This window comes from Canis lupus, chromosome 35, assembly GCF_003254725.2.
Source record: "Canis lupus dingo isolate Sandy chromosome 35, ASM325472v2, whole genome shotgun sequence".
In the NCBI taxonomy this organism is placed as follows: Eukaryota; Metazoa; Chordata; class Mammalia; order Carnivora; family Canidae; genus Canis; species Canis lupus.
The window spans coordinates 18939512-18952215 of record NC_064277.1 but is presented as its reverse complement, the minus strand read 5'-3'; the positions used below and the strand labels follow the sequence as shown (position 1 = coordinate 18952215).

General features: G+C 44.4%; 1 protein-coding gene across 2 annotated transcripts in view; it reads left to right on the top strand.

Annotated features, from left to right (window-relative positions):
• Positions 1-8275: 8275 nt before the first annotated feature.
• Positions 8276-12704, top strand: part of MBOAT1 (membrane bound O-acyltransferase domain containing 1) — a 115113-nt gene continuing 110684 nt past the window's right edge. The window contains exon 1 of one of the 2 annotated variants that reach the window (XM_025443533.2): positions 8276-8470. In XM_025443533.2, the coding sequence (XP_025299318.1) occupies positions 8291-8470 (180 nt within the window). In that variant the 5' untranslated portion in view covers positions 8276-8290. Of the gene's footprint in view, positions 8471-9314; positions 9580-12704 lie in introns of those variants that run through there. The other variant, XM_025443543.3, reaches the window with a different exon arrangement.

Sequence of the window (12704 nt, the reverse complement as noted above, 5' to 3'; positions counted from 1 at the left end):
ATGGCTTATTAGGGGGACTTAGAGACAGAAGTATGTCTTGGAATGGTGCAACAGGAATAGGTCTTTGCAACCCCACCTCCTGCTAAGATCTGCTTGTATAGTCCTCGAGGCTGGGAATACATGCTGGCGATCACCCAGAAGGAGAATGTTTGAGAATAGGTGTGTGTCATAGTCATATCTCCAAGGCAGATCAAGGACATTATGCCTCCAGGAAGTATGTAAGGCTATGGTTAAACAAAAAGAATGTGTGGTGGGGGGCTGGGCTCAAGATGGTTTCAGGTCACAGAAAGACCATCATAGCTGATTTTCCAAGATGGTTTTAGTCTGGTTTACGCAGTGTGACAGTTGAGAAAAAATGTATAATTTTCATAGCAGACAAGAGAATTCATCTAGGGAGAGAACTGTCTTTATGTAGGAAAATAATAAGCCCTTTTATGGGATAGATTTTAAAAAACTTAGCAAAATGATAGTTCAATAGTTTTACATTAAAAATAAAGGAGTTTAGATACATCCTTGGATATATGGTTAAATGATCTTCCACATGGGCGTCAAGACCATTCAATGGGGAAATGACAGTCTCTTCAATGAATGGCGTTGGGAAAACTGGATACTCACATGCAAAAGAATGAAGTCAGACCATATCTTACACCATATCCAAAAATTAATTCCAAATGAATTGCTGACTCAAACATAAGGCCTAAAACTTAAAAACTCCTAGTAGGAAACAGGGGAAAACTTAATGATATTAAATTTGGGAACATTTTCTTGGATACAGTACCAAAAGCACAAGCAACAAAGTATAAAGAGATAAGTGGAATTAAATTAAACTTAAACACTTTTATCAAAGGACACAATCAACAAAGTGAAAAAGCAACCTATGGATCAGGAGAAAATAATTGCAAATATCTGACAAGGAAGAGATTAATATCTAGAATATATAGAGAATGCCTACCACTTCACAACAAAAAGCCCAAACAATAGCCATTTCTCTAAAGAAGACATCCAGATGGCCAAAAACCACCTCAAAAGATGTTCAATATCACTCATCATCAGAGAAATGCAAATCAAAACCACAATGAGAGTGAGATGCCTGGGTGGCTCAGCGGTTTAGCGCCTGTCTTTGGCTCAGGGTGTGATCCTGGAGTCCTGGGATCAAGCTCCACATCGGGCTCGCTGCATGGAGCCTGCTTCTCCCTCTGCCCGTGTCTCTGCCTCTCTCTCTCTCTCTCTCTCTCTCTCTGTTTCTCTCATGAATAAATAAATAAAATCTTAACAAACAAACAAAACCACAATGAGGGATATTACCTTATACCCATTTGGATGAATACTATTTTTAAAAATTATGGAAAATAATAGGTGTTGGCAAGGATGTGTAGAATTTGGAAGCCTTGTGTGCCATTGGTGGGAATGTAAAATGGCACAGCTACTATGGAACAGAGTATGATTCTTCAAAAAGTAAAACATAGGATTATTAAATGATTCAGTAATTCTACTTCTGGATATATACACAAAAAAATTGAAAGCAGGGTCTCAAAGACTATTTTCGCACCCATTTTCATAGCAGCAGTATTCACAATAGCAAAAAAGGTGGAAACAAGTGTCTCTTGATGGATGAAAAGATAAAATGTGGTCTATACATAGAATATCGTTCAACCTTAAAAAGGAAGGAAATCCTGTTGCATGCTATTACATGCATGAATCTTGAGGACATTATGCCATATGAAATAAGCCAGTAACCACAAGACAAACACTGAATGATCACACTTATATGAAATATCTAATGTAGTCAACTTCACAGAAACAGAAGTAAAATGGTAGTTACCAGGGCTAGAGAGAGGGGAAAAAGAGAATGATTATGATTAAGAATGATTTCTTAAAATGTTTATTTAGCATTTACAATCTATTAAAAGAGCTTCAGGAAATATATTTGATCATTTTATCTCCAAGTATATATCTACAACTTTTAAAAAATCTACAATATTGCAATGATAACGTCCAATTGTTTTTAAGAGAAATTTGCTTTCCAGTATCAGCTGAATAGCTTTTCTTAACATTGATGAGTGTTTTCATAACAGAAACAGCCTTACGATGATGTGTATTTAATGGATTATTATTGTGCTAAAATATGTTTTTTTCTGATTAAGGTTTGGAATTAGAATTGAGATGTTTTATTCAAATGCAGCTTTACTGTTCTTTTGTTACTCCTTATAAATGTCATTGATAGTATTTGATTGAATGTAATAAAGAAGTTTTAAGGTAAAAAATTAAATTAAAAAATAATAATCATAAGAGACGGAGAGAGAAGCAGAGACATAGGCAGAGGGAGAAGCAGGCTCTGAGGGAAGCCCATTTCAGAACTCAGTCCCAGGACCCTGGGATCATGCCCTGAGCCAAAGGCAGATGCTCAACCACTGAGCCGCCGAGGCATCCCTAATTTCAATTTTTTAAAATTGTCATAACTTCCAAGATCCCTAGAGCCTGTTCCCCACACCTTGTTGGCCTATCTGCTTTCTCTCTCCCCTTACTCACTCTGCTCCAGCCTTCTGGGCCAATCTGACATTTCTCCACCCTGCCAGGCCTATTCCTATCTTAGGGTCTTTGCTCTACACAGTTCCTCTTTTTGGGATGTTCTGTGCCCAGAAATCCTCAGCTTCCTTCAAGTCTTTGTTCAAATGTGACTTTCTCAATGCAGCCTACCCTGACTGCCCTACTGAACCCTGCAATGTACGTACACTGTTTACGCTGCTGTACTTTTCTTTTATTCTATGTATTTCTCATCTTCTGGCATTTTAATATTATCTTTTTTATATTTTTTATGTCTTCCCCTATTGGAGTGGAAGCTCCATTGGAGGAGTGATTTTTGTCTGTTTATCGTTGATGTGTATTCTAAGTACCTAGAATGATTCTTTATAAATAATGGCTCCTTAATAAATATTTGCTGAGTGTTGAATCGATCTTCACAAGGGAAAGCACTGTTTCCGCAAGTGAATCTGGAGAATGCTAATTCTGAAGGATACATCAAATACACAAAAAACATCCTGTGGTCCACTAAGCTTGATGGGCCTTTCTTGAAGATTGACAACTGTCATGAGTAGTATTTTTGTGAAAAATCTAAGCTTGTTTTACAGGATACTCTGAGAATTGACCAAGAATGATTGAAAAATGGTTAGAAACGTATGAAAGCTACAGAAATGGCATATTAGGGATACAGAGCCAAGGGAATAGGGGCCAATACTTACTTCAGTCCTATAAATAACAGACTTCACTGTGCACTCAGCATTTAGGGCTGGCCAGCCTGATGTGTTGATCAAAGGCTGCATAGGCTCCAAACAAGATGGGTCATGAGGACTTGAATTATAGAGAAAGAGACAGTCATGAGTCCTGTTGGTTGTACTGATTGCTAGGGAATCATCTATCCATTCATCTATCCATCCATCCAAAAAAATTAAATTAAAAAAGTGATTGTGCCTGGCACTATCACTGGGTCAGGTGCAAAATGGAGAGTGAAGGAGGCACCTGGGTGGCTCAGTTAGGCATCTGCCTTTGGCTCAGGTCACGATGTCAGGGTCCTGGGATTGAGCCCCATGTTGGGCTCCCTGCTCAGCAGGGGGCCTGCTTCTCCTTCTCCCTCTGGTCCTTTCCCTACTCATGCCTTCGCTCTTTCTCTCAAATAAATGAATAAATAATCTTAAAAAAAAAAAAAAAGAAAGTGAAAAGGGTGAAAAATACAAGATCTGAGAAATGTTCCAAGGGATCTCCAAGACAAATATAAGGACTGGGCTAAAGAGTTAATGCTGTGCAGTTCTCTGAAGCCTAAGATGATGGTGGCCTTGGCAGCCACACAGCATGTCAGCTCGGCCCCCACTCCATCAGACCAACGGCTCCAGACCATCAGACAAGACCCTACCCTGCTCATTTTTTTTTTTTTTTCCACTGCAGCCAACCAGAGAATCCTGGCAGCATAAGCAGATAGGTTTCTGCCTATCTCTATACTTTCAAGTATTATCTTCAATCACACTTTATTATTCACAGAACGCTTCTTTGGCAAGAGTAAGTATTTGGAACACAGCCAAAGAAGCAGGAAGTAAGAGGCAGGAAAAAGTCTCTGAATATCTAAGATAGACAGTATGGAGTTTACTTAAAATCGAAATACTTCGCTTCTTCAAGAACTCCTTAGACACTAAAGCCAAAGTCTGGTGAAGACAATCTATGGAGTTCCCCAGATCATAGGAGAACCAAAATGTGAGGCAAGGCAGTGACACCTGAAATAGGAGAGCAGAAGAGGAGATTGAAAAACTAGGAAACAGGGGCACCTGGGTGGCTCAGTGGTTGAGCATCTGTCTTTGGCTCAGGTTGTGATTCTGGGGCCCTGGGATCGAGTCTCGCATCAAGGTCCCCACAGGGAGCCTGCTTCTCCCTCTGCCTATGGCTCTGTGTCTCTCATGAATAAATAAATGAATAAATCTTTAGAAAAAAAAAGAAAAGAAAAACTAGGAAACAGACACAAATTGAGAAAGCTTAGCTTTTGGGGCATCATTTCAGGGCAAGGACAAACTTTTGGCACATTAGTGGACTCCCGAGATGTTGAATTGCAGGACATATTCTAATTCCCCATAATGCCTGACTCACTGATAAAAATTCAGTCGTGAGCACTCACCCCAGTTAAGTATGCAGGGACACACTCTGGGAAGCTCTTATTCCCCAAAGACGAAAGTTAAAAATAAAATGTCAGCTTGTAAAGGGGAAGCTTTAGCTAAGTAGAGTTAATTAATTTGTTAATTAATCTGTTCTTCTAAGTTTTAGGCTCTAGTCCTGAGATTCGGAAGTTTTTTTTTTGTTTTGTTTTTGTTTTTGTTTTTGTTTTAGATTCGGAAGTTCTATAAAATCACAGTTGTAAATATCGTTCTGAGTATTTTTAGTTCATGGAGTTGTGTTAGCCGACTTTATTCCTGCAATCCATTTTCAGTGATTAATTTCTGCTTTGTATTTCTCATAACTGGTTTCTTTCAGAGGTTGGGGTATTATTTTGGGTTCTTTCATCTTTAGACAAATGAAACATTTCCTTGATTATACATAGGTTAGCACAATGAGATGATGTGTGCTGATTTATCCTGAATGGACTAAATGGTATGGTATCTTTAGGGGAAAATGCTAATACTCAACAGTAATAGCTAAATTTGGTAGGAACTCAGGTCTATTCATTTCTTCATTTTCTGAATATGTACACATATAAAAACAATGTTTCACTGTGATCTCAAGCTCGGAAAAGATGCTAGGCAGGTAGGTGGTAAAATATCTTCTGAGCGTGAACAGATTGAGCTAAAATGTGAAGAAAATGGGACACTGATAGCAAAAATCTAAATTCCTTAAGGTTTCATGGATGATGTTTAAAGAATGTGCTCACAAAGCCAGAGTGATATCCATGGTGGGTCGTTTTAGACCATTCTTGGGATCAGTTCTCAAATGTTAAGTGTGGAGTTTAATGTCCTATGCAGGCAACAATTTCTGCTGTTTTCCTGAAGGTGGACTCCTTGTATAATAAAAAGAGTTCTGTATAATAAAAACAACAATGGAATACTCAAGTTTGAATCCTCCTTTTGCTGTTTATTAGCTGTATAAACTACCTGCCAATTACCAGAAATGAGTATTATGGAAAAAAATGGAGAGGATGGTGGTGGCATAACAATAAAAATGATATTGCCTACCCTTCCAACTTCATAAATTTTTTGGGAGGATCAGAAAGGATGATATAAATGAATATACTTTGTGCATATGATATAGAATTATTAAGATTGCAATCTTAATATTTTTTCATGGGTTAAATCACTGTAGATGGTGTTAATGTGGCTTGGTTGGTGATTATCTTTGGTTGAATCTCTTCTAAATGGATTATTAGAATTTACCTTCTCGAGGGGTTGGGTTACACTTTTGTAAACTTTGAGGACTGTTTTAATTCAGTTTTGTTGTTTGCGTATCTTTGGCTGTTTTGGGGAGTGCATGTGACTGGTCTTGAGTTGTATCAGTCCATAGGATCGTGCTGCCTTCCTAAAACATGCCAGGATTTTTTTCCAGTTTTTTTTTTTTTTTTTGTCTGGCCTTTCATTTTAAACCAGTCATCAGGATGAGCACTGGATCTTCTGGATGAGTTCACAACCTGAGCATGGTTCTGTAAGGGAGATTAAATGACTGGTCTTGATATCAAGAGTCATTCTATTGCAGATAGAAAACAGGCAAGACAGGGGCCCCTGGCTGGCCCCATTGGTTAAGTGTCTGATTCTTGATCTCAGTTCAGGTCTTGATCTCAGGGTGGTGAGTTCAAGTCCTGCACTGGGCTCCACTCTGGGTGTGGAGCTTACTTAAAAGGAAGAAGAATGAAAAAGAAAACAGGCAAGACAGAGCGCCTGTAGCATCACCGCTGCCACCTCATTTTTGAACAATAAATGTAATTCCCGTCCACAGGAATGATAGGCCCGTGTCACATGTGTGAGTGGGTCTTTTGATAGAGAAATGCTTTGTTTTAGAGGAGGCAATGTGGCATAATGACTGAGAACCCAGGCTCTGGAATCAGATATGCTTTGTCTTCACCCCCCAAACCAACCATGATACTTAACTTTCTAAACTCCAGTTTTCTGATCTATAGAATAGAAATTATAGTAACTACCTCATGGGCTATTGGAACAACTCTTGTAAAGTTATAGCTACTATATAATAATAATTATTATGAATCTACAGTTGACAAGGGATGTGAACAGAGATAAATGTGAAGGAAAAGAGAGTGATGTGTCCATGGTGGAGTTCTTATGGACCTTAGAATCCTAGCCCATCCTTCAGAAGCCCATTTAATTAATCTGTAGTGGAACTGTTTCATTCGCTGGATATTGTACCATCTGATAGTTCTTTTCCTTTTTTAGATTTTTAAAAAAGATTTTATTTATTTATTCATGAGAGACACACAGAGAGAGGCAGAGGCATAGGCAGAGGGAGAAGCAGGCTCCCTGTGGGGAGCCTCATGCAGGATAGTGACCTGAGCCAAAGGCAGACAATTAGCCACTGAGCCACCCAGGTGCCCCATCTGACAGTTCTTTTTAGCATTAATTGTACTATAGTATCAACAGGACAGAACTATTAAGATTTAAGTTCTCTGACATTTTGTTTTCAGGATCTAAGCGTAGTTACTTTGTTTTAAAGGGAAAATTAAAAAAAAAATAAAGGGGAAATTTTATTTATTTATTTATTTTATTTTATTTCAAAGATTTAATTTATTTATTAATGAGAGACACAGAGCGAGAGAGAGGCAGAGACATAGGTAGAGGGAGAAGCAGGCTCCATGCAGGGAACCTGATGTGGGACTCAATCTAGGGAGTCCAGGATCACACTCTGAGCCAAAGCCCAACTGCTGAGCCACTGAGGAGTCCCTAAAGGGAAAATTTTAAAGAAGATTGGAACCTGTTTTATTGAGCAGAAGGAAATCTGTGGAGGGCTATTCTCTTTTCACATCTATGACAATGTGAAGACCATTTTTTTGTGTGTGTGTGTGTCTGAAGAGCATAGATTTGTTTGTAGAAGATTCTGAGTGGTTGAGTACTTCCTTCATGAATTCGCCCCCAAGTTGGCCTACTTTTCCTGGGAGTTCACATCTAAGTGCTGATTTTTTGAAAGAGAGAGAGAGGGAGAGAGGGAGAGAATGCGAGTGTGAGCCTAAGCATGGAGAGGAGGAACAGAGGGAGAGAAAATCCCAAGCAGATGGTGCTGAGCGTGGAGCTAGAGGTCCACCTTGAGGTCACACAACCTTGAGATCAGGACCCAAGCCTGAGCCGGAACCAAGAGTCACATGCTTAACTGTCTGCCATATAGGTGCCTTAGTTTTTTTTCCCCACGCAATGATTTCAAGCCCCTCCTGCCCTCAGACGTTTCACTTGGCTGCCATTCTGCTCCAGGTAAGAGGAGCACTGCTTCAGTTCTCCTCAGTTTTCAGAACTATGTGAGATCTCATGAGCCTGTCTTAGCCTAGCTGATGGGCAATCCTATGCCTGTGTGAGTGTGAATGTGGGTGTGGTAAGGGTCAAGCAGAGATTGTCATCCGCTGTTGGTGGCCTCCTAGAACAGCTCCATGGGGACCGGCAGTGGGAGTAGGGACATTTTCTTTTCTTTTCTTTTCTCTCTTTCTCTTTCTTTTCTTTTCTTTTTCCTTTCCTTTTTCCTTTTTCCTTTCCTTTCCTTCCATTGGTGAGGGAACATTGGTTGAGGGATTCTGGCCTGGTGATGTAAAATTCAGGGCAGCCCCTTGGTGATGGAACGCCTCCAGAAGGCAAAACTGCATGCTGGGCTGTGGAGGGGAAGTTGTTACCAGTTATCTGGCAGGCCTGCAAGTGCATGTGAAGCCAGAGGCCACACTGATCACCATATAAGGTCTGCCTGGACGTCACTGCCCACCTCTTTGGATTCTCCTCGGTTCAGTAACATCTCCCAGGTAAACTGCTGATGCAAAAGCTTTGGGCTCGGTTTTCCCACGAATCCTGCGGGCTCCCGTGGGCTCCCTTTCCCCTGGTCTTCTGCCCATCAGTTCAGGGCACTACTTTCCTGAAAGCTTTCTTCATCAGCGGGCACACAGCAATTCCTGGGAAGAATCTGCAAGACTCTCATGACTCTGGAAACCCACGGATCAAGTGAAACAGTTCTCCCGAGTGCCGGTGATACATTTGTCTGCGCCTGGGGACAGAGAGCAAGCGCTTCCCCTTTGAGAACCCGCGCACTGAAAAGAGTGTATCGGGATGCACCCGTGCACCCGTTTCGTCCAGAGGTCAAACAATCTCAATCCGGAGGGATGGGAGGAAGTGATCAGAAGCCAGCCAGCCGCGCTCTGCCCTTCTGGGGTGACGCGGATCGGGGTGCAGGAAACCACGTCTTGCTCAGAGGAGGGTGAAGAGAGGGAGCGTGGGTGCAGCCGCCGCACGTTAACCCTCTGGGCGACGCCTCCAGGGAGGGGCTGGGAAGGAGAGCGCTGAGGAGCTGCGGGCACCGGGGCTGGGGGGCACGGGGGGGCAGGCCCGCGGGCCCGGGAGGAGGAAGGGGACGGCCCAGGCCGCAGGCCCCGCTGCAGCCGCTCACCCCGGCCCCGCGGCGCGGGCTCCCGCAGGGCTGGGCGGGCCGGGCGGCGCTTCCCCACTTTCCCTCCTCCTCCTCCTCCTCCTCCCCCTCCCCATCCCCCCCCCCCCGGGGCCGTCCCGCGGCTCGGCCAATGAGCGGCGAGAGGAGGGCAGCGGGAAGCCGAGCGCGCCGGGCCGCGGCCCCCATCCCCCCCCCCGCTGCGCCCCGGGGCCGCGGAGCCCGCGCCAGGTCTGCGCCCCGGGACTTCGCGGCCGTCGCGGCCCCGGCCTGGTGGCTCGTCCCCGGGAGGGAGGCGGCGGCGCGCGGGCCCTCGGCTGGGGCACGGCGAGCGGGGCGGGCGGGCGGGCGGGGGCAGCCGCCTCCCGAAGATGCGGGATGGCAGCGCGGCCGCCGTCCAGCCGCTCGCAGCGCACCACGGGCTCCACCTGCCTGCACGCGCTCAGCGAGCTCCTGGGCCTCCCGCTGGACCAGGTAAGCGCGCGGCCGGGGCGGGGGCGGGCGGGGGCGGGCGCGGGACCCCTGCGCCCCCGACGCTCCTCCCCGCCCCAGAGCGGGTTTCACCGCTGCACACGCTCCACAGGTGGGCTTTTTTTTTTTTTTTTTTTTTTTTTTTTGCTTCTCCCCCCCCCCCCCCCCGCCCGGCTTGATGTTTTTGTCCTGCAAGTGTAGAAGAAAAAAAAAAAAAAAAAAAAAAAAAAACAACAAAACTGGCAGACAGGTTCAAATGAGCTTTTTTTTTTTTTTTTCTTTTTGAGGTTTTGGGTTGCCTCGTTTCCTGTAACCAGGTTCTAAAGTATTTTGATAGATAAATCAAGTGTTTTTTCTATCAGCGTGGTCGAGTCTTTATTATTTTTAATTTAAATATCTCTACTCCCCCCCCCCTTTTTTTAGTGTTTGTTTATTTGAGAGAGACAGAGAGGAGACAGCGAGAGAGCAGGAGCAGCGGGTGCAGAGGGAGAAGCAGGCTCCCCGCGGCCCGCGGAGCAGGGAGCCCATGCGGGGACTCGATCCCAGGACCCCACGATCAGGATCTGAGCCTGACCTGAGCCGGAGACAGATGCTTAACCAATGGAGCCACCCAGGCGCCCCTAGACATCTCTATTTAAAAGATAAGCCTGATGACTCTGTAGGCGGTAGCCTGTAGCTCTTGAACAGGGGGACCTGGGTTTTAGACTTGGGCGGTGAAACCAGTGTCACATCAGGGTGACAGTTATTTTGTACCACGTATGACGTCCACAGGGAGGAATTACACAAGGACCCTGTGGTTTCCTGAGGGGCTTTACTTTATTCAGTGGGTTTATCCTTGAGGTCCCAGGCTCCTGGGTGAGTTACATTAGTGTGAGAAGAGAGGCTCGTGGAAGGTACTTGGACCGTCCAGGAATTGTCTGCTCCTATTAAAACTGAGAATGACAGTAAAGAACAGTAATTCCTGAACATGAAACCTGCCTGAGGGTTGAGGCTGTCTTACTCATTTTCTTTTCTCTTTAGGTGCTGCAAGCTAGTGCTGCTGTGTATTTCATAGTGAGTCAATAAATACGTGTTGACTTCGTGGAATGGGGAGTGGTGGAGGAGGGCCGATTACATTCCTTTTCGGTATCATACTGAGTTTTGCTCCAGGTTTCTTTCTTTGCTTTTTACTAGTGATCTTTTTTTCCCCCCAAACGGGAGTATACCTGCTGCCTTCACCACTCACATTCCTTCTGCAATGAGGAAGTGAGATCTGGCTGTTTGCCTTACTCAGATACTGTTTACTAAGCCACCCATCCACCTGGCTCCCTCCAAGGATCTGATTCAGAGCTCCACCTCCTCCTGGTAGTTGCCTTCTCATCAGTTGAAAATCCAGAAAGTTAACACATTGGGAGAGGTACCAGATGCTAACTGGTGCTTTTGTAATTTGTAGTGAGGATGAGAGAGACCCAGGGACTGGGGCAGAGGTGGAGAGGCTAGCGAATTCTTTTGTCCTGAAATTACTGTAACTCCCAGCTGAATTTCCTTAAGGGGAGTGTGTTTTGTACTTACCCCTTCAGCCCCAGCCCCACCCCCATCAGAATTTATTTTAATTGCAGTTTCTGTTTTAAGTTATTTGGCATTGCTGGAGAGAGGAGTCCAGGGAGGCTTTTTGCGTGGAAAGGGATAGTTAGGAGACCTTGACAAGTTACAACTGGGAAGTGCTAGTACGATGTTATTGAGTACTTTCTTCACTGCATCCACCTCCATCCCCAATCTTCTGGATTTCTGTCTCAGGGACCCTGTTTTTAATTTCTAAAGAAATGGGATGCCTGGGTGGCTCAGCGGTTGGGCGTCTGCCTTTGGCTCAGGGCGTGATCCCGGGTGCAAGGGTTGGGTCCCCTCATCAGGCTCCCTACAAGGGAGCCTACTTCTCCCTCTGCCTATGTCTCTGCCTCTCTCTGTGTCTCTCATGAATAAATAAAAACAAATAATTTATAAAAAAAAATCAAAGAGCCTTAAGGATGTTTAAGGCTGGGAGAAAGGAATTTCTGGAATAAATTGAAGGACAGATATGAGCAATGGGCAAGGAAGGAGCCCTGTTATCTTGTGGATCTTAGGGTGGTCCCAGCACCCTCCCACAGGGTCACATCTGAGTGGCTTTTGGTAGAAGAAGCAAGTCTAGGGCAATGACCCTGTTTGTTTATTTAAGGCCTGGGGCAAATCCCAAACCATAAGTAATGTGGTTTGAGGCTAAATTGTGGCTTGAGAATTTGGAAGCTTGGTGTGTTTTTTTCCCCTCACACTTTCAAGGCCTTTTAAAGTCTTAGATGTCAGACTTGACCTGCTCTGCCAGCAAACTTCTTTGGTGACTGCTTCTGTGACCACTGGCCTCTAAGAGCCCCAGTGTCCTCATGGGTAAAATCAGATCTACATTTTGGAGTTTAGGAATTTTAGGTAGATAGAAAATGCCCGACATCAGAAAGGTTCTGCACTCAGGCAGGGCCCCAGCAGGAAAAATAATTTAACTCAACAGGTTGCAATGAAGAAGCTTTAATGAACTAGAGGGATGGATGTAGGCAGAATTTAGGGGGCGTTCAGATACCAAAACCTGGACTAGCAAGAGGACAGGGGAAGATGTGCTGTTGCCATGGCCCAGTGAGAGCTGCATCCAGGCCCTTCTGGGATGTAGGTGGGAAGCAGAGAGAGAACCTCAGTGCTTCTCCTCTTCATCTGCAGCCCTTCCAGCTCTTGCCTGTTCTCTCTTGGTGGTCAGACCCCACCCAAGTGTGGCTGGCCTGGGGTGTCCTGGTGATGCAGTCTGTAGGGGCTCCACCCCACCCCGTGCCACCCCCCAGCACAGAACTTGGAAGAGAAAGATAGAGCCAGATCTGGAGGACAATCCAAGGACAAGAGCACAGTCCTTAATAAATGTTTGCTTCTGTCCCATTAAAGAGTGACTTGTTCCTGGCCTTCGATATGCTAAACATGATGACACATGTACTTCAGGTTACTCAAGTAGCTCTTCACATGCCACTTGAAGGCATTGAATCTTTTCTCGCCCATCTTAACATTTCATGTGTATATTTGTAATTTTTTAAAAAGATTTTATTTATTCATGAGAGACACAGAGAGAGACAGAGACATAG